The sequence below is a fragment of the Corylus avellana genome, chromosome ca1 (assembly GCF_901000735.1).
Source record: "Corylus avellana chromosome ca1, CavTom2PMs-1.0".
Taxonomy (NCBI): domain Eukaryota; kingdom Viridiplantae; phylum Streptophyta; class Magnoliopsida; order Fagales; family Betulaceae; genus Corylus; species Corylus avellana.
The window spans coordinates 33,331,867-33,359,344 of NC_081541.1; the positions used below are offsets into that span (position 1 = coordinate 33,331,867).

At 34.8% G+C, this 27,478-nt stretch overlaps 4 protein-coding genes across 18 annotated transcripts in view; all 4 read right to left on the bottom strand.

The window, feature by feature from the left end:
• LOC132180262 (uncharacterized) overlaps positions 1-6,925 on the bottom strand; it is a 16,809-nt gene extending 9,884 nt beyond the window's left edge. Inside the window, exons 1-7 of one of the 15 annotated variants that reach the window (XR_009440104.1) lie at positions 6,848-6,925; positions 6,460-6,631; positions 5,384-5,489; positions 2,901-3,181; positions 2,669-2,803; positions 1,199-1,258; positions 497-548 (exon numbers count right to left, since the gene is read on the bottom strand). The gene's annotated coding sequence lies outside the window, so the exon portion shown is untranslated. Of the gene's footprint in view, positions 1-496; positions 549-1,198; positions 1,259-1,432; positions 1,695-2,663; positions 2,804-2,900; positions 3,182-4,191; positions 4,265-4,425; positions 5,301-5,383; positions 5,510-6,459; positions 6,644-6,847 lie in introns of those variants that run through there. The other 14 variants (XR_009440105.1, XR_009440130.1, XR_009440099.1 and 11 more) reach the window with 14 other exon arrangements.
• Positions 1-13,711, bottom strand: part of LOC132170320 (receptor-like serine/threonine-protein kinase SD1-8) — a 25,222-nt gene extending 11,511 nt beyond the window's left edge. The window contains exons 1-5 of the mRNA XM_059581254.1: positions 13,002-13,711; positions 12,429-12,922; positions 11,810-12,021; positions 11,477-11,687; positions 11,143-11,380 (exon numbers count right to left, since the gene is read on the bottom strand). Of these exons, the coding sequence (XP_059437237.1) occupies positions 11,143-11,380; positions 11,477-11,687; positions 11,810-12,021; positions 12,429-12,922; positions 13,002-13,711 (1,865 nt within the window). The remainder of the gene's footprint in view (positions 1-11,142; positions 11,381-11,476; positions 11,688-11,809; positions 12,022-12,428; positions 12,923-13,001) is intronic.
• A 2,842-nt stretch (positions 13,712-16,553) lies between these two features.
• LOC132170327 (receptor-like serine/threonine-protein kinase SD1-8) lies at positions 16,554-20,081 on the bottom strand. The gene is made up of 7 exons (XM_059581267.1): positions 18,836-20,081; positions 18,635-18,736; positions 18,217-18,428; positions 17,884-18,094; positions 17,550-17,787; positions 17,086-17,233; positions 16,554-16,978 (listed from the first exon to the last, which is right to left on the bottom strand). The coding sequence occupies exons 1-7, from the start codon at positions 20,079-20,081 to the stop codon at positions 16,670-16,672; spliced, it is 2,466 nt and encodes an 821-aa protein (XP_059437250.1). The 3' UTR covers positions 16,554-16,669.
• Positions 20,082-22,794: 2,713 nt separating this feature from the next.
• LOC132170333 (receptor-like serine/threonine-protein kinase SD1-8) lies at positions 22,795-27,257 on the bottom strand. Its single transcript, XM_059581277.1, has 6 exons — positions 25,921-27,257; positions 24,339-24,562; positions 24,018-24,228; positions 23,675-23,909; positions 23,215-23,359; positions 22,795-23,106 (listed from the first exon to the last, which is right to left on the bottom strand). The coding sequence occupies exons 1-6, from the start codon at positions 27,224-27,226 to the stop codon at positions 22,795-22,797; spliced, it is 2,433 nt and encodes an 810-aa protein (XP_059437260.1). The 5' UTR covers positions 27,227-27,257.
• Positions 27,258-27,478: the final 221 nt, after the last annotated feature.

A 27,478-nucleotide genomic window follows, 5' to 3' on the forward strand; every position in this document is an offset into this window, starting at 1 on the left:
TTACACAACACTCATGTAGTAGCATCCCCCACAAAGCCATCTTATAAATTTTGATGCAAATTTTCCATGTATTCATCGATAGACCAGAAGAACTTCTGACTTTGTTTAGGCAAAGTCCTCTCAATCCCTGCCGCCAACCACCATACTGGAATTTCATTTGTGATTCCACAAGATGTCAGTTCTTAATAAATTTACAACTTTATCATTTCCACTCCTAATTTTACCAAAGATGCAATCAATAGATAAGTAGTCTTCTATATCCTAAACCTAGAGCTTGCAAGACACTACCCAAATAACAGAACTCTAAACTAGAGTTCGCAAACACCAAAGTACAGTGCTGCCGCTCAATAAATTTCAAAGTTGTGAATAAACTGGCCAATTCCAACCAAAAAAGCACAAACAAATATTAATTCATCTACAAAGGGCAGTATCTTCTACAAATCAAATTATCTCAAATAAAGTCAAGAAGCCAAGAAAATAGAGAACAGACTATTACCTTGGATGCACTGCCTTTAGGCCATCCAAGGCCTAATCCTCCTCCACCGTTGCTGGACAAAAGATCAAAAATTTCTTAGTTATATATCTCCAAGACCGTCCTTCCTCCCCATCTCCAATAAAAATAACATGTACACTACAATTGCAAACCGTGTTCAACAAAAGCAAGAATCTCCTAAACATATATTTGACAAATTCCACAAGAACAAATTCAGTCCTTTCTTTGGGATTTTTTAAGAATATCTAATAAATCATAATCCTCTTTTATCTCACACTAGAATGCTTTATTGAACATGTTTATCTTATTCAAAGCTTGTGCTCCTATCCCAGTTCAGCAAGCATGTTGACAATTATCACCAATCCTTGGTAGCAACATAGAAATTCATACTCTGTGATCAACTCAGAGATCATTTCAAAATTCACAAAACAACACAAATGACTTCTTCCTCCCAAATCCTAGGAATAAATTTAAAAATAAAAAATAAATAATAACTGAGTTGAAGCAATAGCATCAAATCTCCCCCCCTTTATGATTGCAGTGAAAATCAAAAAAACAAAAAAAAAATATTACCTTAAACTAAGCATAGGAGAACAACAAATTGTTACTCTTCCCCAGGATCCAAGCATAGGAGAAATAGAATTAAATTGTTACCTGAAACCATAAGTTATGAACTATTCTAGTCTTAAATTGAATTTAACTTACCCATTGTTATTTGAGTCCTTTAGCGCCACAACTCCTTACACATCTTCCACTCGTGCCATCCTGTATACACTTAAAAATGAAATATTGTTATATAACAATATTACTCTCTTACAATGTTTACTCAACTTGATAAACATGTCAAGAGAGGTTCACTAACTCAAAGTTTTTAAACAAAAAACTAGTTGAAGTTGTTACCTTCTAACACAAACCAAATTTGTTATAATTTTTATAATATTAAGACAACTTCTTAACAAAGTATATACAAGAGCTCTCTCCAAGTTCTTAAACAAAAAACTATTTGAAGTTCTTACCCTCTAATACAAACCAAAATTGTTATAATCATTATAATATCAAAACAAAGTCTTAAACAAAATACAACAAAAGCTCCCTCAAACGTTGCTTTCACTTGCTTGAGATCCATGAGATCGGAACATCGAGTAGGTTCTTGCATCCAACTCTTATCCATCTCTATTCACTATCACAAGTTACTCCTTACCTACATTTAATCACAGGCGTGTTTAGAGAAGTTTTAATTTTCTGTCACAATTATCAAATTTTCAGATTTATAAGTCACTCACGAAAGCTTTTAAGTACAAGATTCAAGCTATATATGCAAAGTAATAATAAGTCTTACTTATTAATACTCATACTAGTACTATGACTAATTTCTTATGAAGTCCTTTAAAAAAATATAATGTTTTCTATGAAGTGACCCCCACTAATTTTTTACTTCACAAACAATTCCTTTTGAGTATTGTTTTTTTTTCACGCAAAAAATTCTAGTTCCACCCTTAGTCAAACCCTTTGATGTCAATATTTTGGATCTCTTTAATCTTTTCAATCATTTTTGCCATCTTTAGGAGCTAGCTAGGCTTACAATAGTAAGATCCTATTAATTGACTTTCCTTCTCTTTAAGTTCTTTAATCATTTTTTTATTCTCAAGAGGTTGTTGTACAATAGGGACACCTGATTAATTATTTTAGTTTGTAACTTAATTTTGGTTTAATCCTCAAAGTATCATCTGATTAATCTCTCAACATGTTTATATGGGGATGACTTGAATCATATGGGGATCTCTACCACATTTATATCATGTGTCTCATATGTAGTAAATATAGCTACAAGTAAAGTTTAAAGGTGGTGCATAAAAGGAGTGGTAGGAGGCTACTATTTACATAGCTACCTTATCCTCATTTTGACATATCTGCTCTAATGGCATATCTGCAACTTTATCCTCATTTTGCATATATAAAAGCTTTTACTTTATGATCAATCATTTGTCTAATCATATGAAAGACATGGGTAACATGCGTGAGTAGGGGATAGGTACATCCAAGCAATGCCAATAATTTAGGTGTAGAAGAAATCTTTTTATCAGTGAAGTTGCTAATCAAGCACAAACAATATAACATACTGCAGAACTTCACAGCTAATAAAAATTAAAGCATTCATCAAGTTAGCAACCTTACTTGAGCTTCAAGGATTGTCAATAGAGTCTTCGTTCTTTGCAAAAGCCCAAGTTCTATGTGTTTTCTCTTCACAGAATCGTAGAACTCTTCCACCAAAAAGGCTCGAACTCTTCCACCAAAAAGGCTCGAACAATCCTACAAAACAGTTGGGACAGATGCTCATTCACCCAAGCACACACAAGAGAAAGAGAGATGGATAAACTGTAAATCCTTGTGCCTATGAAAAACAAACCTTTTCCTTACAGCACCACCAGAAAGAACTCCACCATAAGCCCGGTTAGCAGTCGTCCAGTTCCTCGATAACCTAGACCTCTTATACTCAGCAGTCGTCCGGTTCTTCTTCTTCTTCTTCCTCTTCCTCTTCCTCTTCCTCTCTTGTTGATAAAGGCAATAACTTACTGTTTCTGTAGATGCTTGAAACTAGCTGGTCATGCCATTGGGCAGCTAGATCAAGGCAATTGGCATTGCTCGCATATGAAACAAAATTAGGTGCTCAAAGTTGGCATATATGTCCTGCAGGATGACAACGTTACAACATTATGCTGTTGATAAAGGTCTTGCCAAAAAACTATAAGATATAAGCTATATAGCAAGTGCATTTTCTGACACCAAATCGATTAAAAAAAAAAAAAAAACAAAACAAACTCAAGAACCTCAATAAATATATAAGACATTCCAGAACACTATATAAATTATATTTTTGCAGTCACTTATCTGAATCCATTAACTACAAGTCTTGAAAAAATAAAGGTTACTTGAGAAAGTTCAGTGAAACCTCTTCAACGCCCATTTGACATAACTACTAGTTTCTAATCGTACAATTAAGGAAACCCCATAAAATCCAGAAGACAAGAAGATACGGAAACACACACTAATATTTTTATGGAGAACTCATGGACAGAAAGAGCAAAAAGCACAAAGAGATATGGCCCAACATGTCACCAGAAAACTATAAAGGAAAAATGACCATAACAGGTCTCAAAATCTAGATTTTATAGGAAAAGCATCTATAGTGGCAGATGTATGCAGGTTCAGTAATTATCAAAGAAGAAAACACACACAAGAACAGAGCCAATGATCATCCCATTACTTCATGGAAAAGCTAAGCAAAGCCCAAATGGATATGTCAACTATGTGATCGTATGAGTGTGAGACCAGCCTATTCTTGCAGCTACCCCTGATTTGCTACCAGAAAAAGTGCCAGCGTTGCCAAAGATATTGCTGGACTTAACACATAGCATCTTGAAAGAACCCAAGACGCAATAGAGCAGCTGAGGAACAAAAGTGGCATTGGTCTTCCCTAGCGCCTCCAAGTCTTTATTTGAGTGGATATCAAGCAATTTTTATGCCTCCAAAAGATAAATATTTCATTTCCTTTTTATTCTTAAGAGTTATTTTATTTGCTTCCAAACTAAATTCTTAAATTCTTTTATTTTCTTTTCGTTGTTGCCAAAGTGGCACCAACCTGACCTACTAAATTCTTAAAAAAAAATAAAAAAATAAAGGTGAATTCCATAGCTTACCTTTTCTCTACATGATTGATCCTTATTGGTCATGCAATTGGGCAGCTAAATCTAGGCCATCGACATTGCTCACCTATGAAACAAAATTAGGTGCTCAAAGGTGGCTCAAATGTCATGCTATACAACAACATTACAGCATTATGATGATTATGTTGGACTTTACCAAGCAAGTATGAAATAAGAGCCTAAGCTATATAAAAAAACTGGTAGGATTTCTGTAAATCAATACTGCACCTTGCCAGTAGACAAATTTGCATGATGAGAACACAAAAAGAGCTTTAGATGTGATACACATCGAGTATCAGCAATAGCCTATTTCATCAAAAACCGTCAAAACACAACTTGGCAATGTCATTCCATACAGTCAGACGCCCATGAGGAACTTTGTATCCCTTGGGTTCTTATACCTCCATTTAGGAAAAGGAAAACCATCATGTGCTTCCGATTCATATTTTTTACGTAGCCCCATCAAAGTAAGGATGGTGAAACATTATTATCTCTCAAGTTTGCAAAAGAACAACCATCTCCAAAGATTAGAGCAGAAAGCATTGAGAAATTACCAGATACAGTACACACATGAATCATTCCTCCCACAAATAAAGTAAGATTCCATATATTTTATAATTGATTCATGAAATTCAATTAGAATCAACAATAAAATCTAAGGACCTACCCTTGAAATCCCAATATCTAAACAAACTAAATATATCTCAATGGGCTCTCTCCGGTCTTAACGCATCTCAGTGAGTTCAATCTAGCATAAATAAAGAAAGAAGAAGTCCTACATGCAAGAACAACGTTTACAACAATAGAACAAATGGGAGATTAATCAAATACGTACACCACCTAGAAAATCACCAAAAGCAAAAGAAAGAATATGAAAAGCATCTCATTGAATTCAAATTAGCGACTAATACAAAACTATATCTTCTACTCCAATCTTAAGGGCAAAAGATGTGCCACTTGAACTAGAGCTCATTGGTCAGTCACCTCCTTTTTGGAGAGGGGAAAAAAGGATAAATTTGGCAACATCTATGCCCTTAGTACAAATTGTATTACAAATTATAACATGGTAGATGATTGAACAAGAAAAAGTATGCTGACAAATACAGAAGGTTCAAGCACCCAAAAAAAAAAAATAAAAAAAAAAAATAAGAAAAAGAAAAAAGTGGAGGAATACAAATAAAGAAACCTGTTGTTCGTAAACTATGAGTTTCAAGAACCAGCATCAGCAAAGCAAAGAATTCATCTTCATAGTCTAACACCCTGTGGAGGAAGGGTCTTCTTAAAGCCAGTACCTGTGGAACAACGCACAACCCTGAACATACAAGTTTGTGAAGTAAACAATAAGCGATTAATAGTGAGTTAGAAATTTGAGACTGGAGAGGCTTGAGAGGTGCAGTAAAAACCATTACGGCTATTTGTTGCTCAGTAACTGCAGATAACTTGAGTTATCAACTCTCAAATTGTGCAACAAGCAAGTGTAGAAGCAAGCAACGTTTAATAGCACAAGTTTCTTTGAATTATTAATAGAATCATATTAAAAGAACAAAAGATGAAACCCAGAGCAAACAAAGAAGCATAGCATACACATTTAAATTCATTATAGACATCCTGCACTGCACGGCTGCACATAAAGTTTTGAATTTCCTTAAGCAGCGCAAAAGATTTGAAGGGTCTTCCCTAATTCCCACAGATTATCCAGAATGTTTTTATCAACAGTGTTTAAGATGTCTCAGCGGCAGCCTCAAACACTAAGTAAAGAGTGTCCCTCAACGACATTATCGTGCCAATTTCATAGAAAAAAGCTACAGTGCTACACCACCACGTTACTGAGAAGATTTATAGAGATACATCAATCACAAAAATGAACAAAATGAATACGTTTTCCTCACTATATAACAAATATTGGAGGTCACGAATACGTTTCCAATGCTAAAAAACTACTTTCTGGGTCGTCAAGCTATCAAATTGACAACCTAAGAAATAAGATAAATAGCATTTGAGAAGTACTTTCAGCTGGGTTTGAAAGCAAAGTATGCGGTGAAGTTGTCCAGGAAGAAAGAAAACAAAAAAAAAAAAAAAAAATTTATATCATGAAACTTTAGTTTCATGATATAAAAAGACATCATTTCACCATCAAAGCCAATGTTCACAGAAAAGAAAACAACATATGCAAGCTCAACTCAAAATTACAGGGAACGAAAACAAAGACCCAGATCCATAAACAGCCCCAAAACACGAAAATACACAGACCCACGTACATACCAAGAGGATGTGCGTATGTGGGTCCGATCCGATTCGATTCGATCTAGGTCCGTCTATCTTCTCCTTCTCCTTCTTCTTCTTCCTCTTCCTGTCTTGTTGATTTCGTTGTTTCTCGGAGTGAGATCGAGAGAGAGAGTGAGAGTGAGAGAGAGTGATTTTATTTTGAGTCAGACTGTTTTTGGGACTTTGAGTCAGAAAGCCAAAAAAAAATTGGTATGAAAATTTCATAAAATTTCAGAAAATTAGCGCCAATTTCAGAGATGGCGCTAATTGCATTTGGTACAACCATTAGCGGCGACAACAGTCGCCGCTAATTATCTCAAATAGCGGCGATGCAATATGTCGCCGCTATTTAGGTATTTTTTTTTAATAAGCAAATTATACTTACAATTTTTGTTCTGCGGCGATGAAACGTTTTCGTAAATTTATACCCACTGGCCCAGCACAATTGTAATGCCAACTCTGTGTACAAAAGAAAACAAACAGGGAAATAATCCATCATAACAAAATAACAACAGATTCACGACGCTAACACTGGCCACCGAAGAGAAAGACCCAAATCAGCGTTAACGCCATTTGGTTGTGCTTTAATTTCTTTTGGTTCCGAGCGGAAGAGAAGGAGCCAAATCAGCGTTAAAACCAAAAACAGAGAATTGCTAAAAAGAACAATTGTGCAGCAATAATAGAAACGGCAGAGACAGAGAATTGTGCAGCAATTTAATTTCAATTGTGCAGCAAGCCAAAAAGAACAAACAGAGAATTGCTAAAACCAAAAACAGAGACAGATGGAGAGATAGAGAACCTGCGTTAGAGAAAGAAAAGGAAAATAGAGAAGAAAGAATAAATGATGGTTTAAAATTAAATTTTAAACCATCCGATGGTTTAAAATATGCCATCCTAGATCTATATTATATTATATTATAATATAATATAATATAATGATGGTTTAATTTCCTTCAGATATGCCATCCGATGGTTTAAAATTTTAAAATTTTAGTGTTTCACTTAAAACGATGGTTTTAATATCAAATTTTATTTTGATATGCCATCCTACTTAAAGCTCTCCAATTATATTATATTATATTATAGACAAATGCTTGATTTTATTAAAACGTTCATCCTCTGGCCATTTTAATCCTAGGCGACATGGTCAATTTTTCAAAAATATATTAATTTATTGTTTAAAGTCTATTAATTTTAAAATGGACTATGCCACCTAGGATTAAAATGGCCAAAAGATAGACTTTTTAATGAAGCCAAGCATTTCTCTATATTATATTATATTAGATATTAGATATTAGATTATATTAGATTAGATATTAGATTATATTATAAATAAATAATTAATTATAAAATAATACAAAATCCAAAGATAATATAAGATCAATATAACTATGGCACTAAGATAATATAAAAAGCTTACAGTTTAGTTGAATGTTCGATCGAACCTAGAATTGTATCCAATTTGATCTATCAATTGATCATATCATGATCAATCGAACTAATTTATTAGGATCGATCGGATGTTTGTTTTTTTAATTTTTCTCTTGTAATATGTTTTTATTATTATAATATTAACTAAAAATTTCTGTTTAATAAATTTTTATGATAAAGATCTTTAAGTTGATAGTTATCTTATAATTAATTATAAAATAATACAAAATCCAAATATAATATAAGATCAATATAACTAAGACACTAAGATAATACAAAAAGCTTACAAACCTTCAATTATATCCAGTTTGAACTATCAAATTATTCATATCACGATCAGTCGAACTAATTCACTGGGATCGATCGGATGTTTGATCGAACATTTAATCCTATTACGATCAATCGAACTAATTCATTAGGATCGATCGGATGTTTAATTGATCATTTGATCCTATCACGATCAATCGAACTAATTCACAAGGATCGATGAAATGTTTGACCGATCATTTGATCATATCGTGATCAATCGAACTAATTCCTTAGGATCGATCAGATGTTTGATCGATCGTTTGATCCTATCACGATCAATCGAACTAATTTACCTGGATCGATCGGATGTTTGATCGATCATTTGATCTTATCACGATCAATCAAATTAATTCAGTAGGATCAATCGGATGTTTGATCAATAATTTGATCCTATCACGATCAATCGAATTAATTTAGTAAAATCGATTAAACATTTGATTCTATCAAGATCAATCGAGCTAATTCATTAGGATCGATCAGATGTTTGATCGAACATCTGATCCTATCACGATTAATCGAACTAATTCATTAGGATCGATCGAATGTTTAATCGATCATTTCAACATATCACGATCAATCAAACTAATTCATTTAGATCGATCGGATGTTTGATCGAACATTTGATCTTATCATGATCAATCGAACTAATTCATTAGGATCAATCGGATGTTCAATCAATCATTTGTTCTTATCACGATCAATCGAACTAATTCATTAGGATCAATCGGATGTTCGATCAATCATTTGTTCTTATCACGATCAATCGAACTAATTCATTAAGATCATATCACGATCAATCGAACTAATTCACCTGGATCAATCGATCATTTGATCCTACCACGATCAATTGAATTAATTCACCAAGATCCCTCGATTGTTTGATCAAACATTTAAATAAGAATAAGAATAAGAAATAGAAAACTTCAATAATAATTAATAGGAGAATTTGTTCTCTTTAAAAGGAAAAAATAAATATTGATTTTTTTATAAAAAATACGAATAGAAAATAGAAAATAGAAAAAAGAAAAAATTCACCAATAATTAATATAAAAGAAATAATGACATATTATTGGAGGTGAATTTTTGGTAAATAATATTTTCTATTATATATGTAAGGTCAATAGCATTGCCCCAATATTTATAATTTAATTAATTAATTTTTTTTTATTATTATTATTTTTTCAGTGGTAAATAGCGGCAACTTTATATCGCCGCTAATAGGCCAAGTATTTTTTTATTTGTTTTTTGTCTGGACGATTAGCGGCAACTACAAACGTTGTTGCTATTGATCCTCCAATAGCGGCAACTTTTAAAGTTGCCGCTATTAGGTCCTCAATAGCGGCAACTTCATGTTGCCGCTACTAGGCCAAGTATTTTTTTATTTTTTTTGTCTGGACGATTAGCGGCAACTATCAAAGTTGCCGCTATTGATACTCCAATAGCGGCAACATAGAACGTTGCCGCTATTATGCCATTAATAGCGGCAACTTAAAGTTGCCGCTATTAGGCCAAGTATTTTCTTATTTGATTTTTGTTTGGACGATTAGCGGCAACTACGAAAGTTGCCGCTATTGATTCTCTAATAGCGGCAACTTAACGTTGCCGCTATTAGGCCAAGTATTTTCTTATTTGATTTTTGTCTGGACGATTAGCAGCAACTACGAAAGTTGCCGCTATTGATTCTCTAATAGCGGCAACTTTCAACGTTGCCGCTATTATGCCCTCAATAGCGGCCACTTTAAGTTGCCGCTATTAGGCCAAGTATTTTTTTTATTTGTTTTTTGTCTTGACGATTAGCGGCAACTACTAAAGTCGCCGCTATTTATCCTCTAATAGCGGCAACTGTCAACATTGCCGCTATTAGGCCCTCAATAGCGGCCACTTTATGTTGCCGCTATTAGGCCAAGTATTTTTTATTTTCTTTTTGTCTTGACGATTAGCGGCAACTACTAAAGTTGCCGCTATTGATCCTCTAATAGCGGCAACGTCTAAAGTTGCCGCTATTAGGCCCTCAATAGCGGCAACTTTATGTTGCCGCTATTAGGCCAAGTATTTTTTATTTTCTTTTTGTCTTGACAATTAGCGGCAACTACCAAAGTGGCCGCTATTGATCCTCTAATAGCGGCAACTTTAAACGTTGCCGCTATTAGGCCCTCAATAGCGGCAACATTATGTTGCCGCTATTAGGCCAAGTATTTTTTTATTTGTTTTTTTGTCTTGACGATTAGCGGCAACTACCAAAGTGGCCGCTATTGATCCTCTAATAGCGGCAACTTTTAAAGTTGCCGCTGTTGCGCTCCTAATAGCGGCAATAGATTGTTGCCACTAATTGTGTTTAAATAGCGGCAACTGAAATCGCCGCTATTGAGTGCCTAACAGCGGCAACTTGTTAATGTTGCCGCTGATGGGTAGTAAATAGCGGCAAGATGAGTCGCCGCTATTAGTGTTGCTGCTAAATATCGTAATTTTTGGTATTTAGCGTCCGCGATTAGCGGCGACAATAAAGTCGCCGCTAATGGCCTCTCATTAGCGGCAACTTTTAGTAGTTGCCGCTAATAACCCCTCATTAGCGGCAACTTTTGGGTCGCCGCTAATAATTTGGTTGCTAATGACCAAATTTCTTGTAGTGTTCCAAAATGTAGTAAACGACTTTATTGGTAGCTTGTTTAGCGAATTTAGCTGAGAATTGCAAATAGAGTGTTATTGCTGAGAGTACTATAGCTTTTACTACGAGCCCCTTACAAACTTGAAGTAATAGTCTATGTTTGATGAAATGATTAAGCAAAATATTTGTTAGTGATTGACTTGTCAATCATACATTCTTAATTATTTTACTGATTATGAACTAGTACATTATACTTTAAAAATATTGTGTAAAAGTTGTAGTACCCTAAGTATTTTCTTTGCAAGTATTAGATGTGAAATAGATCGCATACTTACTAAGTTCCGACAATTCGATGTGTGTTTGCTTGCGTTTCATTGTCTCCAACTATTCGAGCCATCCCAAAATCTGATATTTTTGGATTCATTTCACAATCCAAGAGAATGTTACTGGGTTTTAGATCTCTATGTATGATTCGTAACCTTGAATATCGATGAAGATAAAGAAGCCCTTGAGCAATTCCTTCAATAATGCGTATGCGTGTCCCCCATTCTAACATCTTTTTCTTAGTTTGATCTGTTTAAATAGTACAACTAAGAAAATTAGTACTTAAGAACCTAGAAACATATGAGAGGAAAATATATACACATATATACATAAACGTGTACTCACCAAAAAGGTAGAAATCCAAACTTTGATTGGGCAAGTACTCATATATTAATATCTTTTCATCTCGCTCAATACAACAACCTAAGATTCTGACAAGATTTCTATGCTGGAGTTTTGCTATTAGTATTGTCTCATTTCTGAACTCCTCAATTCCTTGTCCAGATCTTTTTGAAAGCATCTTTACTGCAATTTCCTTCCCTTGAAGTAATTTTCCCTATGAAGGAGAACCATAAGCTCTTTAAACTTTCACGAAGGTTTGCCATTAATGTTTTTATTTATTATTTCTTTATTTATTTTTAATGTTCAAAGCACATTCATCAGGAAAATGTAACGTACCTTATAAACAGGACCAAACCCTCCTTCTCCAAGCTTATTCATATTTGAGAATTTATTGGTTGCAGCTGATACGCTCTTATAACTGAATAGTGGTAACTCAGCATCCTTCTCTCTTCTCTTTAGATTATTGCTAGTGTTCATTCCATCATCGATTACATAGAGTTCAGCATCGAAATCAAATAATAGTAGATTATTGCTTGAAGCCTTCTCTCCTATTTGATATAGAGTGATAAGAATTGGTCAATATACATGAAAATCCAGTGGTTGGTCTGAGAAAATCAATTGAGGTGACATCATTAGGTTCATCAAGTAAGTTTTTTTTTAGTCATTTCTGCAAATAAGTACTAATGGTATAGGAATTTTTTGAAAGTGATTTCTATGTACAATTTTCTTGTCTTAAATTAATGTTTACGCTTACCTATGCATTCGAGCTTTCTTTTGCTTGAAAAACAAATGAAGAGGCATACGAGAAGCCCTATTGTAGGGACCAGCACAACTACCAATACTTTCCATTTTTTGCCTGATTATGACGACAAGAATTACTATTAGCTCAACCATAACAGAGAATAAAGTATTAGTTCAAAACAAAAGATAACATAAATTTGTTTATATTTTTCACCTTTGGTATTTTGATACTCAGCAGCAGCAAGTCTGAGATAGATATCTTGTCTTGTCTCGCCACCATCTGAGAGTTGACGTAAGTTAAAAAGAGCTCCTTCCCATATCATACACCCACTCCTATTATAAGCATAAGCTGTGCAAGAACAATTTTCCATGCAAGCCAGTTTACATCTGCTAGCATTCACAGCCAAATATGCTTTTGAATAAACAGGCAATTGCATGTTTGATATTTTCAGAAACCAATCTTTCTTGCCATTAGCATACGTATTATTCTCACATTGCAAAGGGGATTTCCTCACACACCCACCTGACCAATCTGTCACAGAAAATGGTTCAAAACCTCTTAGACACTCACAAGGGTTTGAGAGATTGTCACGACACACCCCAAATGCACCACACAAAGCAAAGACATCAGAAAGGTTCCACGGCGCATACCAAAATTCACTCCATACCCTAGGGCCAGACCACCACACCCGTTCCCTCAGCTGTCCTCTGTAGCCAATCCGAAATTTAGAAATGTAAGAAGGATTACGAAGAGAGTAAGTCAAATATCCTTCACTTTCATTTTTACTTGGCACAAAAGTGAAGTTGAGAACTCAATCCGTTCATTTCAGGAACTAAGCTGAAAGATTTTCCGTTCCAAACTCCAGAACTCCCATAGATTTGGGATCTGTTCCACTCTAAGAAATATTGATTGCTTCCATTTGGGTCTAACCCAAACGAGAACACACCAGGTGCTGGATCTTCTGAATTTTTCCATGAAATGAGCTTATTGATTCCCACCTTTGAACCTGGCAGCCATGTATCGGTTGGATGGTCGAAACTCTCCCAAAATATACAACTCTGGTTCGACCCATCTCTTAAAACCAAATTCCCATCTTCACCAAGTACTGCTTCAGTTAAATTTGACCCGGGAAATGTCAAATTTGTCGACCAAACTGGGATCCATGGGGAACCTTGAAACAGGAGTAGATTGCCATCTTCTGAGAGGTCAAGTCTTGAGGAAGATGGGTCAGACAAAGGGGTGTCTCTGTTTGCTACCCAAACAACTTCCTTTGGAACAAACATTTTGTACCATATGCCCAGGTAGATTTTTAATGAAGTTCCTGGTTGGAAGAAACCGAGCTCAAAAGTGCCACCTTTAGATACTATGGTCTCTCTCTTTGAAAGGGAAAGAGAGTGACCTGGAGAAAGGGTATCACCAGCTATGGAGAAGCATGATCTGTAATAAGACATGATTAGAAGCAGAGCAAATAAGAGCCATGGCTTCTTACTCTTCATGATGGCACCCCTCGCTCTCTAACTTGCAGAACCGCAGTTAGTAATTACAGAAAAATTAATATATGCTTGAAGAAGAAAACTTAGACTCTTCTTGTGACGAAGTTCTCTTCCAGCCTACAGCTGAGTGTGTACAATCAAGCTCTAGATAACGCATTAATGGAGTTCCACAACAACGTCTAACAACTAATAACCACTGTGTCGACAGAATTAATAAAACGACAGATTTTCATTTAAAATGATTTTGATTAAATCTTGACCGTTGCTTTTTTAATAGCATACGTGCTGTAATTTTTAACTACAGCTCATAAGTCGGATCCACTCTAATAAGTGTCAACTCACATGTTTTTTTTAATATTTTAACAGTCATTTATTGCAATTTCATTAATTTAAATATTGAATAACACTTGTCACTTATTAGAATAGGTTAAAAAAAATTTTGTTTGGAAGAAATTTGTGTCTTGAAAATAAATAAATGACGATCATAGGCAAGAAGTAGTCAACCATGGTAGGTAGGAGCACAATTCATTGGGTTAGAAACCCGTCAAGAAAGAAAGATACTGAAAAATATTTTCCTGGCAATTAAGTAGCAACCTCCCAACTAAAGAGAAAAGACGAAAAAGATAAAAATCAGAGCGACGCATGCACTAAAGCAATTCAAAAGAGTTTTTCCCTTTCCCCCTTTGAATTAGAAAAAAAGAACAGGAAAGTAGTTTGATAAGATCAAATTAAAGCAGTCTGCACAATTGTATGACTAACATGTCGTGTTGAATCTGTTGACAAATTGACTTCAACATCAACTGCTTATTCGATGTATTGTTACATGAGTTTAGTAGGAAAGGAGTAGAATGAAAGTATATATAATGCATACGTTTATGTTTAGGAAACAGATTCGATCTCCAGTTTATAAAATGAATTAGAGAAGAGCCGGTTCTTTTAAAATAAAAGATAAAATTATCATTTTATTTTTAAAAATCAGCTCCTTTCCGGAGAGGTTCTCATAAGTTCATTGGTGTTGGGAAGTGGTGAAAATTTCATATTTATATTGTAATTACTTTTTTGAAGTATATAACTGTTTTTTTTTTTTTTTTTTGTGGTCTCATGGATGGAGATATGTTTATGGGAATAATACATTTTACCCTCTCAAAAATTGGCAGTGTACCCCAACCAAATTTCTAAAATTTTTAATCTAGCCACTCTGTTAGCCATTTCGGTATTCTTTGACAGAAAATGGCTCACATGCGTCGCATGTGCGTTTTTCGGTGAAAATTTTCCAAAATTGCCTCATATAGATGTATTGAATTCCAAAAATGCCTGGAATTAAATAAAACAAAAAATTGCCCCATGGGCCATTTGCCACCCCCATTGGCTGGATTGGGGTGGGTTTTTTTATTTTTTATTTTATTCAAAAACAAGGGGCAGTTATGTATTTTTAATAAGTTTTGTAAGAGAACCAAAATCATTGTCTACATTGGAGACATGATTTGGTACGGGAGTAAAATGTATTTTTCCTATGATTATATGGTAATTTGTATCATTTTCTAAAATAATTGTCATGCCTTAGAAACTTTACAAATCATGTCCACGCCAACATTATACATTGAGATCAAATTCCAATTGTTTTGATCAATTGAAACCAACAATATTCTAAATTAAGGTCTGCATGTTCAAACCTGCCGGCTTCCTCGTACTATCTCGTAGTGTGACACCCGTTAAAACCCCGAAGCCTTGCTGAAGGGGCCTGGGTTTCTTCATAGATTCTGTATAAAGTATTTACTTAATTACGTATTGGTTGTATATAGTTAAATCAAATGTGCCTGAAAGGTGTTTGTGAAAATGTCCAAATAAGTAGTCAATTGCATGTCACTTTTTTTTTCTTCTTGCTTTTCAAAGACGCAAATGCTTTACTAAAACAAATCCTGCTTTTGAGAAAGGTTTATAAAACACCCTACTTTTGCAAAAGATGCACAACCATTCATGCTTTTCTGTTGTTTCATGAGCAAAAAAGTGTAAGCTTTCTTTGAGAATCTCTTTCGAAATAAAGACTTCTTTTTCTAATAATTTCATTTTCCTTTGGATTATGGCCACGACTAGCGGATGTAGGCAAAAGGGTGAGTGGCTTTTTTATGAAAGAACAAAAAGGTGTGCAGTTTTAATTTTTTATTATTTAGTTTTGGTGGAAGAGTGTAGAACGGGTTGCTTGAGATTTGAATTTTGAGTACAATGACGTGCATGGCATGTTGCAGGCTGTTCAATGTAATGAACGGCCTGGATTATCAAAATTGAGGATCTAGCAATTTCTTTGAAATTATTGTCAATCCAGATATGATAGTCTAATAGGGACAAGCAAATAACTAAACTATTTAACTTTATCTATAACATGGCCAAGAGATAATATAATGAGATAGACTAGTTAAGAGAAGAAGAGGAAGATTAGAACTAGAGGAGGAAGATGATTTATCAAATACCGAGTTTCTTAATTATAAGCCTTAGTATATTTTAAACTTTTGCATTCTTTACTTACAAAGAAATGAAAGAAAGAAAAAGAAGATAGTGGGGGGAACGAAAAAAGAAAACTAAAAAGAAATAGAAGAGCATGAACTGTCTAAAGAGAGAATGAAGTTATGAATACCAGTAATAGGGAGGTGAAAAAAGTATGAAAATGTGACGTATCATGTTTTAAAATGATAATTTTTTAAAGACACTTAATTATAATGAAAAATAACATGTGCATATAAATGGCTAGTGTTTAATAATGTACCGTACATGAAAGAAAAATTATACTTAGATCCCGTAAAAACTTATAAATTCTATATGGATTGTATTATTGGAAACAACACTAAAATAAGATTGAACTAAGACAACATTTAAACAAGTATATATATGTAGCATATCAATGCACATACAAATCAGACAGAGAGTTTAGTTCTACAACATTATTTGCATTGATATTGGAATCATTCATCGGGCTTCCATTGTTGAAATAGTTAAACTATTTTTTGAGCAAATTTCTGGATTGTCAATTGTTGAATTTGTGTCGATCACATTCCGACCTCTTGTAAAAGCAGGTTGCTTGGGTGTAGGTAGAGGTGCATGTTCATTGCTAATCATTGAGACTACATCAGGCATAGTAGGTCGATCGGTCGGGCTTTCTTGGACACAAAGAAGGCCAATGTTAATGAATCTCAATATAATAGAAGTTGAAGAAGGATACCCTATTGTTGACTCCATTAACTCCAAAATTTGATCATCTTTCCACAGCTCCCATGCCTAGTTCATTTCAAATAAAACTAAATTTAGCTAAAAACTACTGGCATTTTAATTTATAAGATTCATGTAAAACATAAGGAATTTGGGAGATTATAAAAGTTACTTACATATCTAAGAAGATTGAGTGACTCGCTGTTATAGAAGCCAGTGTTCTTCTTGCCACTCACAATCTCTAGTATTAATACTCCAAAGCTAAACACATCAGACTTTATCGAGTACAAACCATCCATAGCATATTCGGGAGACATATAGCCACTGCATTCCAAAATGTAGTAAACGACTTTATTGGTAGCTTGTTTAGCGAATTTAGCTGAGAATTGCAAATAGAGTGTTATTGCTGAGAGTACTATAGCTTTTACTACGAGCCCCTTACAAACTTGAAGTAATAGTCTATGTTTGATGAAATGATTAAGCAAAATATTTGTTAGTGATTGACTTGTCAATCATACATTCTTAATTATTTTACTGATTATGAACTAGTACATTATACTTTAAAAATATTGTGTAAAAGTTGTAGTACCCTAAGTATTTTCTTTGCAAGTATTAGATGTGAAATAGATCGCATACTTACTAAGTTCCGACAATTCGATGTGTGTTTGCTTGCGTTTCATTGTCTCCAACTATTCGAGCCATCCCAAAATCTGATATTTTTGGATTCATTTCACAATCCAAGAGAATGTTACTGGGTTTTAGATCTCTATGTATGATTCGTAACCTTGAATATCGATGAAGATAAAGAAGCCCTTGAGCAATTCCTTCAATAATGCGTATGCGTGTCCCCCATTCTAACATCTTTTTCTTAGTTTGATCTGTTTAAATAGTACAACTAAGAAAATTAGTACTTAAGAACCTAGAAACATATGAGAGGAAAATATATACACATATATACATAAACGTGTACTCACCAAAAAGGTAGAAATCCAAACTTTGATTGGGCAAGTACTCATATATTAATATCTTTTCATCTCGCTCAATACAACAACCTAAGATTCTGACAAGATTTCTATGCTGAAGTTTTGCTATTAGTATTGTCTCATTTCTGAACTCCTCAATTCCTTGTCCAGATCTTTTTGAAAGCATCTTTACTGCAATTTCCTTCCCTTGAAGTAATTTTCCCTATGAAGGAGAACCATAAGCTCTTTAAACTTTCACGAAGGTTTGCCATTAATGTTTTTATTTATTATTTCTTTATTTATTTTTAATGTTCAAAGCACATTTATCAGGAAAATGTAACGTACCTTATAAACAGGACCAAACCCTCCTTCTCCAAGCTTATTCATATTTGAGAATTTATTGGTTGCAGCTGATACGCTCTTATAACTGAATAGTGGTAACTCAGCATCCTTCTCTCTTCTCTTTAGATTATTGCTAGTGTTCATTCCATCATCGATTACATAGAGTTCAGCATCGAAATCAAATAATAGTAGATTATTGCTTGAAGCCTTCTCTCCTATTTGATATAGAGTGATAAGAATTGGTCAATATACATGAAAATCCAGTGGTTGGTCTGAGAAAATCAATTGAGGTGACATCATTAGGTTCATCAAGTAAGTTTTTTTTTAGTCATTTCTGCAAATAAGTACTAATGGTATAGGAATTTTTTGAAAGTGATTTCTATGTACAATTTTCTTGTCTTAAATTAATGTTTACGCTTACCTATGCATTTGAGCTTTCTTTTGCTTGAAAAACAAATGAAGAGGCATACGAGAAGCCCTACTGTAGGGACCAGCACAACTACCAATACTTTCCATTTTTTGCCTGATTATGACGACAAGAATTACTATTAGCTCAACCATAACAGAGAATAAAGTATTAGTTCAAAACAAAAGATAACATAAATTTGTTTATATTTTTCACCTTTGGTATTTTGATACTCAGCAGCAGCAAGTCTGAGATAGATATCTTGTCTTGTCTCGCCACCATCTGAGAGTTGACGTAAGTTAAAAAGAGCTCCTTCCCATATCATACACCCACTCCTATTATAAGCATAAGCTGTGCAAAAACAATTTTCCATGCAAGCCAATTCACATCTGCTAGCATTCACAGCCAAATATGCTTTCGAATAAACGGGCAATTGCATGTTTGATATTTTCAGAAACCAATCTTTCTTGCCATTAGCATACGTATTATTCTCACAGTGCAAAGGGGATTTCCTCACACACCCACCTGACCAATCTGTCACCGAAAATGGTTCAAAACCTCTTAGACACTCACAAGGGTTTGAGAGATTGTCACGACACACGCCAAATGCACCACACAAAGCAAAGACATCAGAAAGGTTCCACGGCGCAGACCAAAATACACTCCATTCCCAAGGGCCCGTGCCCCACCACGCCAGTAACCTCAACTGTCCTCTGAAGTCAATCCGACATTTAGAAATGTAAGAAGGATTACGAAAAGAGTAAGTAAAATATGCTTCACTTTCATTTTTACTTGGCACAAAAGTGTAGTTGAAGATAGAACTCAATCCGTTCATTTGAGGAACTGAGCTGAAAGATCTTCCGTTCCAAACTCCAGAACTCCAATAGATTTGGGATCTGTTCCACTCTAAGAAATATTGATTGCTTCCATTTGGGTCTAACCCAAATGAGAACACACCAGGTGCTGGATCTTCTGAATTTTTCCATGAAATGAGCTTATTGATTCCCACCTTTGAACCTGGCAGCCATGTATCCGTTGGATGGTTGAAACTCTCCCAAAATATACGACTCTGGTTCGACCCATCTCTTAAAACCAAATTCCCATCTTCACCAAGTACTGCTTCAGTTAAATTTGACCCGGGAAATGTCAAATTTGTCGACCAAACTGGGATCCAGGAGGAACCTTGAAACAGGAGTAGATTGCCATCTTCTGAGAGGTCAAGTCTTGAGGAAGATGGGTCAGACAAAGGGGTGTCTCTGTTTGCTACCCAAACAACTTCCTTTGGAACAAACATTTTGTACCATATGCCCAGGTAGATTTTTAATGAAGTTCCTGGTTGGAAGAAACCGAGCTCAAAAGTGCCCCCTTTAGATACTATGGTCTCTCTCTTTGAAAAAGAAAGAGAGTGACCTGGAGAAAGGGTATCACCAGCTATGGAGAAGCATGCTCTGTAATAAGACATGATTAGAAGCATAGGAAATAAGAGCCATGGCTTCTTACTCTTCATGATGGCACCCCTCCCTCTCTAACTTGCAGAACCGCAGTTAATAATTACAGAAATATTAATATATGCTTGAAGAAGAAAACTTAGACTCTTCTTGTGACGAAGTTCTCTTCCAGCCTACAGCTGAGTCTGTACAATCAAGCTCTAGATAACGCATTAATGGAGTTCCACAACAACGTCTAACAACTAAGAACCACTGTGTCGACAGAATTAAATTAGAATTCTTTTTCAGAAGCTGTCAACAGTCAACTGAATTAAATGATCATTCGTTTTCAGAAGCTTGATTGGATCTAAGCATGGCGCTGAACGCTGATCATAGTTGACATCTTCTCTCCATTGTATATCACATAACCACTCTGGCGGCTGACTTTACCGGGCAGTCAACATAATGACTAGTTTTGAAATAAATGTTAAGAGTTAATTACTGTTCATCGGAAAAGGATCTCTTCGTTTCAAATTTTCTCAATTTCCTCGTGCATTAATTAAAGACAATTGACTAACTTTTTATCATAATTGAGGCTCATTTTTTTTTAATAAAAAGGAAACTTAATTATACTGTAGTTATTTGAGGCCTTATTTTTATTTGGGGCTCTAGGCAATTGCCTAATTTGCATAAGCATGGAGCCGGCATTTTTTTTTTTTTGAAAATGCATGGAGCCGGCATTGATTCATCAACAAAGACCCCATAAATTTTAAAAACTCTCAATTTCAGCCATTGAACTTTCAATTTATTGCAATTGACCACTCCGTCAATTTTTTCCGTTAAACCCTAACAGAAACCACTAAAAAGATTAAATTACCATTCAATTTTCGTTTATTTTAAAGGGTAAATTTTGAATTTTATAAAAGTTTCAAGGATATAAAGGTCATTTTATCACTTTTAACGTCCAAAAACTGACGGAGGGGGTATATTGCATCAAATTGAAAGTTCGGGTGTGAAATTGATAGGTTTTGAAATTTAGGAAGGTCTTTTTAAATCACGTGGTTGTTCCGGGGTCCCTTGTAAATTTTTCCTTAAAAATAAATAAATTCTTCAATTGCCAATATAACTATATTCAACTCGTCCCTCCTAATACACACTTGAAAGTGCACTAAGCAGTGAACAAAACCAACCAAAAAAAATGTTTCCAAACTATATGGTAACATGCTCAATTACAATATAATAATATATCATAATATGATCAATTGGCTTGCCTATTTTCCATCCGAGACTTATTTCATTTGTCAAAGTGGTTCTCCATGCATTCCATTTGAATTCATTTGAAGTCTCGATTTCTGTTATTGGGTAATTTCTTAATTTATGTATTATGCAAAAAACAACATGCTGTAACAATTAGAATATATGTCTTAATTGGATAAAATGATAAACTTCTTAAAATAGCCCAACGTAATTTAAGCAATCTAAAACATATTTGACGAATGTTTCATGTTAAAAAGATCTTCTGAGATAGTTGGTTGATGTCCCTACCTCCAGTCGTTTAGGTTGAATCGTTGCCCTCTATTTTTTTTTTTTTTAAAAGCTATCCTAAAAACCGTTGCCAATCGAGTCCGGAGTCATTATCTTTATATTTTCTTATTTTCTTATATTTGCATGATTGTGGAATTATCTTTATATTTGTTTTTTCTTCTTTGCTTTATATTTCCAAAGATTGTGGACCATATGCCAAATTATTTGTTATATTATAAGAAAGACGCGTCATACAAAGTGGAGAAGATGGGCAGATTCTTCAACTGTGGTATTAAGGAATTTCCCAAAGCACAAACCAATTAGTCGTATCACATGGGTAACCCCCGACAAAGTATTCCATTTCCAATTTCCAAGTCAACTACTAAATGCTATATATGAAGAAAGAAGAAAACAAGTTATTCAAACACGTTATTTAATTTCCATTGCCTGAGTTTTAAGTGCAACAATATGATTGGCTTACTTAGTTCATATAAGATTTATATTCAACCACTTTCACAATAGGCTCGATGTGGTCAAACCATCTCTAAATAATTTTATATGTAATCAATTATTTCAAAATGGCTGATGGGGTTGGTCAACCAGGTCACCTTCAAAATTGTTTTGAAAGTGGTCTATCACCCTCAAAATAGCAGATAAAGTGGCCAGAACATTCTAAAACAATTATAGTAGTGGTTGGCCATCCTTGAAATTGTGGATAAGGAGATCGGTCTACCCCAAAGTTTTTGAGTGATTGGATCACCTCAAATCAGTTGATAATGGTCACTAACCACCCTCAAATAGCTTACAGAGCTATTTGAAGATTACAAGAAATGATCATTTTCACTCTTTATCCTTGGTACGATGAAAATGTGTGGCATGATGAAAAGGTGCGGCGATGGTGGATCTAGATAGGCTGTAAGAAAGCAGGACATCTTTTTAAGAACGAGAAAGTTTGAGTTTTATAGGGAATTTTTTAGATTTCTGTTAGCCAAACTTACCTGAGGTTGCTCCTTAATAGGGTTTATAGAGAAAAAAAAATGTTTCTTAAAATGTTGGGACGTCTCTAAACAGTAGAATGCATATTAAGAGTTCAAAACATCTTCAATTTTCTACCATATCTATTTATTGTTCCAATATAATAGCTGTTACTGAATATGAACTTGCATACAAATAAGACACAAAGGTTGATTCTATAACATCTCTTTTCTCTGATATAGGAATCAATCATCGGGCTTCCATTGTTGAAATAGTTATATTATTCTTTGAGCAATTTCCTGTAGTACTGTCAATTGTTGAATCTGTGTCCATCACATTCCGACCTCTAGTAAAAGCAGGTTTCTTGGGTGTAGGTAGAGGTGCATGTTCATTACTAATCATTGAGATTACATCAGGCATGGTAGGTCGATCAGTCGGGCTTTCTTGGACACAAAGAAGGCCAATGTTAATGAATCTCAATACAATCGAAGTTGAAGTAGGATATCCTATTGTTGGCTCCATCAAGTCCAAACTTTGATCATCTCTCCACAATTCCCAAGCCTAGTTCATTTCAAATCAGACTAAATTTAATTAAAAACTAATAGCATTTTAATTTATAAAACTAATGTAAAACATATGGAATTTGGTAGAGTATAAAAACCAACATACGTATCTAACAAGATTGAGTGACTCGTTATAGAAGCCAGTGTTCTTCCTGCCACTCATAATCTCTAGTACCAATACTCCAAAGCTAAACACATCAGACTTTATCGAGTACAAGCCCTCCATAGCATATTCAGGAGACATATAGCCACTGCATTCCAAAATTTAGTAAGCGATTCTATTAGTAGCTTGTTCAACGAATTTAGTTGAGAATTGCAAAATAGAGTCTTGTTTGGAGTATACATCTTTTACTATGAGCCATTTCCGAACTTGATGTGATAGTCTATAATTAATGAAATGATTAAGCAAAAAATTTGTTAGTTACTTACATGTCAACTATACAATGTTAAATATTTTACCCATTATAGATCGTCATATCAATTTGTGCAAAATATTGTAGTAAAAGCTGTGGTATCCTAAGCATTTTCTTTGCAAATATTAGATGTGAAATAGATTGCATACTTACTAAGTTCCGACAATTCGATGTGTTGTTTGTGTTTCATTGTCTCCAACTATCCGAGCCATCCCAAAATCTGATATTTTGGGATTCATTTCACTATCCAGTAGAATGTTACTGGGTTTTAGATCTCTATGTATGATTCTTAACCTTGAATATTGATGAAGATAAAGAAGCCCTTGAGCAATCCCTTCAATAATGCGTATGCGTGTCCCCCAATCTAACATCTTTTTTTTGGTTTGATCTGTTTAAATAGTACAACTAAGAAAATTAATGATAAAAAAAATTTTAGAGATAAAAAAAAGTATAATAAATAGTATGATAACAAAAAAAAGAAAAGAAAAGCACTCACCAAAAAGGTACAAATCCAAACTTTTATTCGGCATATACTCATATATTAACATTTTTTCATCTCTCTCAATACAACAACCCATGATTCTAACAAGATTTCTATGTTGGAGTTTGGCAATTAGTATTGTCTCATTTCTGAACTCCACAAGCCCCTGTCCAGATATTTTTGAAAGCATCTTTACAGCAATTTCCTGCCCCTTAAGTGATTTTCCCTATAAAAGAGAACCATAAGCTTTTAAAACTTTCATGAAAGTTTACCTTTATGGGGTTTCTTAATAGTTTTGACTCATATTCATCAGGAAAATGAATCATATATGCGTACCTTGTAGACTGGTCCAAAACCTCCTTCTCCAAGCTTATTAGCAACTGAGAAATTATTAGTTGCAGTTGATACACTCTCATAACTAAATAGTGGTAACTCAGCATCCTTCTTCTCTATTTTCTCCAAATTACTGTGTGTGTTCATTCCATCATTGATCGCATGGAGTTCAATATCGAAGTCAAATAATAGTAAATTATTACTTGAAGGGCTCTCTTCAGTTTGATCTAGAATGATAAGAATTGGTCACTATACATGGAAATGTAGTTTTTGGTAAGAGAGAATCAATTGAGATGACATCCTTAGGTTCACCAAAGTTCAATCACTATGAACAATGCCAATACCCAAAGGTAAGTAAGTTTATTTAGTCATTTCTAAAACTAAATATTAAATTCATTCCCATTTCATTGAAATTACCAAATAACCGCAATGCTTGTTCCCGCAGACACGGTGAAGTATGTAGGAGAACTCCAACAAACTAGGTTGAGATAGTTTCAAAGGCTTGAAACACTATCTTCACTAATGATGACACTAAGAGTTTGTTTGTGTGTACGTTTGAGAGGCCTAAAAGTGCATTTAATACTCAAAAAGTCCATTTTAAGAAAAAAGTACCCGTTTGGGAAAACTTAAAATTTATATTTCTCAAACGCAATCCCAAGCAGGTTCTAAGAGCTTTTTAGTATCCAGTCGTGAGAAAGGTATGTTAAGTGATATTCTTAAGTGTTGTGAGTACATGTGTGAGTATTGAATCTCATATACAAAATAAGTAGCTAATATACGTAAGTAGATCAAAACCCATAAACTTAAGCTTTTGGTTTGGAGATATGGTGTCCAAATAAATATAGTGCACTTGGTGCCTGGTGGACATCATAAGTGGTTCTCTTCTTAATAAATTGGTATTAAAGCTATGGTTCAGCTTCCGCTTAAACGAGTGTCTTGGTCTTTTAACGCGTTTGGTTTGGCTTCAGTAAAGAGTGTTAATGGCTCTTGGAGCAAAGTTGTGTTTGGTCAATTGATGCAATTCTTGTACGTGTAAATCTCTTTGATTTGTAAATGACTCACACACAAGAAGAATTAGGTTAATGTGGAAGATACTCACATATGAAGGTAAATTTGTTGTAAGTGCATGTATGCGTATTGAGTACCACATTGAGGAAAAATAAACAAAGGTGAGTAGTTAATATATATATATTAGTGGCTCCAAACTCATAAACTTAAGTTTTTGAGTTTGAATAGTAACTAATAGTGTATATTAATGTGCTATTGCAGACTCTCTAGGTGATTCTCTCCCTAATACTAAGAAGTCTTAGATTAAGCTAGACTTCCTTTGTAACTTTTTGAAAGTGATTCCTTCTTAGATTAAAATATTTACACTTACTTGTGCTTTTGAGGTTTCCTTTACTTGAAAAACAAATGAAGAGGCATAAGATAAGCCCCGTTGCAGGGACCAATACAGCTACCCATAATTTCCAATTTTTCCCTGAATATGATGACAAGAATCACTATTAGCTCAACCATATATATAAAAGAATTAAGTATTGGATCAAAATGAAAGAGAATGTAATTAAGTATTAGCTAACCATACTTTTCATTTCACTCATCTTGCCTTTGGTACTTGGATCTAGATGCTCATCAGCAGCAAGTTTGAGATAGATTTCTTGTCCAACTTCACCACCATATGAGAGTTGCTGCAAGTTCAAAAGAGCTCCTTCCCATACCATACACCCACTCCTATTATAAGCATAAGCTGTGCAAGAACAATTTCCCATGCAATCCAATTCACATCTGCTAGCATTCATGGCCAAATATGTTTTCGAATAAACAGGCAATTGCATGATTGATATTTTCAGGAACCAATCTTTTGTGCCATTAGCATACGTATTATTCTCACATTGCAAAGGGGATTTCCTCACACACCCACCTGACCAATCATTTAGTCTGGTGTCTTCCATCGAAAATGGTTCAAAACCTTTAAGACATTCACAGGGGCTCGAGAAATTCTCACGATACACGCCAAAAGCACCACACAAAGCATAGACTGATAGCTCTGCCGCCGGTTGAGACCAAAATCTAGCAAATGCCAAAGGGCCAGACAGCCACGACCATAGCTGGATATGTCCTGTAGAGTCCATCACATATTTAGAACGGTGGGAAGGATTATAATGAGAATAAGTAAAATACCTTCCATTTTCATTTGACACAAAACTGAAGTTGTAGATATGATTCAATCCCATCTCAGGAATAAAGGCAAAGCTGGAAGAAGTTCCATTCCAAAGTCCAGAACTCCAATAGATTTGGGTTTTGTTCCATTCTAAGCAAATTTGACTGCTTCCATTTGGGTCTAACCCAAACGAGAACACACCAGGTGATGGATCTTCTGAATTTTTCCATGAACTGAGCTGCTGTGGTTTTCCAGTAACCTTATCGACCCCAAGCTTCGCACCTGGCAGCAATATATTGGTTGGATGGTCGAAACTCTGCCAAAATATAGAGGACGCATTCCACCTATCTCTTAAAACAAAATTCCCATCATCACCAAGTACTGCTTCTGTTAAATTTGATCCGGGAAATGTCAAATTTGTCGACCAAACTGGGATTTTGGAGGAGCCTTGAAACAGGAGTAGATTGCCATCTTCTGAGAGGATTAGGATTGAGGAAGATGGGTGAGACAAAGGGTTTTCTCTATTTGCTACCCAAACAGTATTGTCCTTCTGGCCAAACCTTTTATACCATATGCCCAGGTAGATTTTTAATGAAGTTCCTGGTTTGAAGAACCCGAGCTCAAAAGTGCCACCTTTAGATACTATGGTCTCTCTCTTTGAAAGAGAAAGAGAGTGACCTGGAGAAAGGGTATCAGCAGCTATGGAGAAGCATGCTCTGTAATAAGACATGATTAGAAGCAGAGCAAATAAGAGCCATGGCTTCTTACTCTTCATGGCACCTTTCAATTCCCTCTCTAACTTGCAGTACCGCAGTTACTAATTACAGAAAAATGGTAGAAGAAGACATGGATGGGTGAACAAAGAAAACAAAGACTTTTTCTTGTGATACAGTTCACTTCCACAGAATTCATTACAGAGCGTGTGGAAAACGCTGGATGCTTTTGTGTCATGATGTACCATGTTGAACTCGCTTCAGCACAG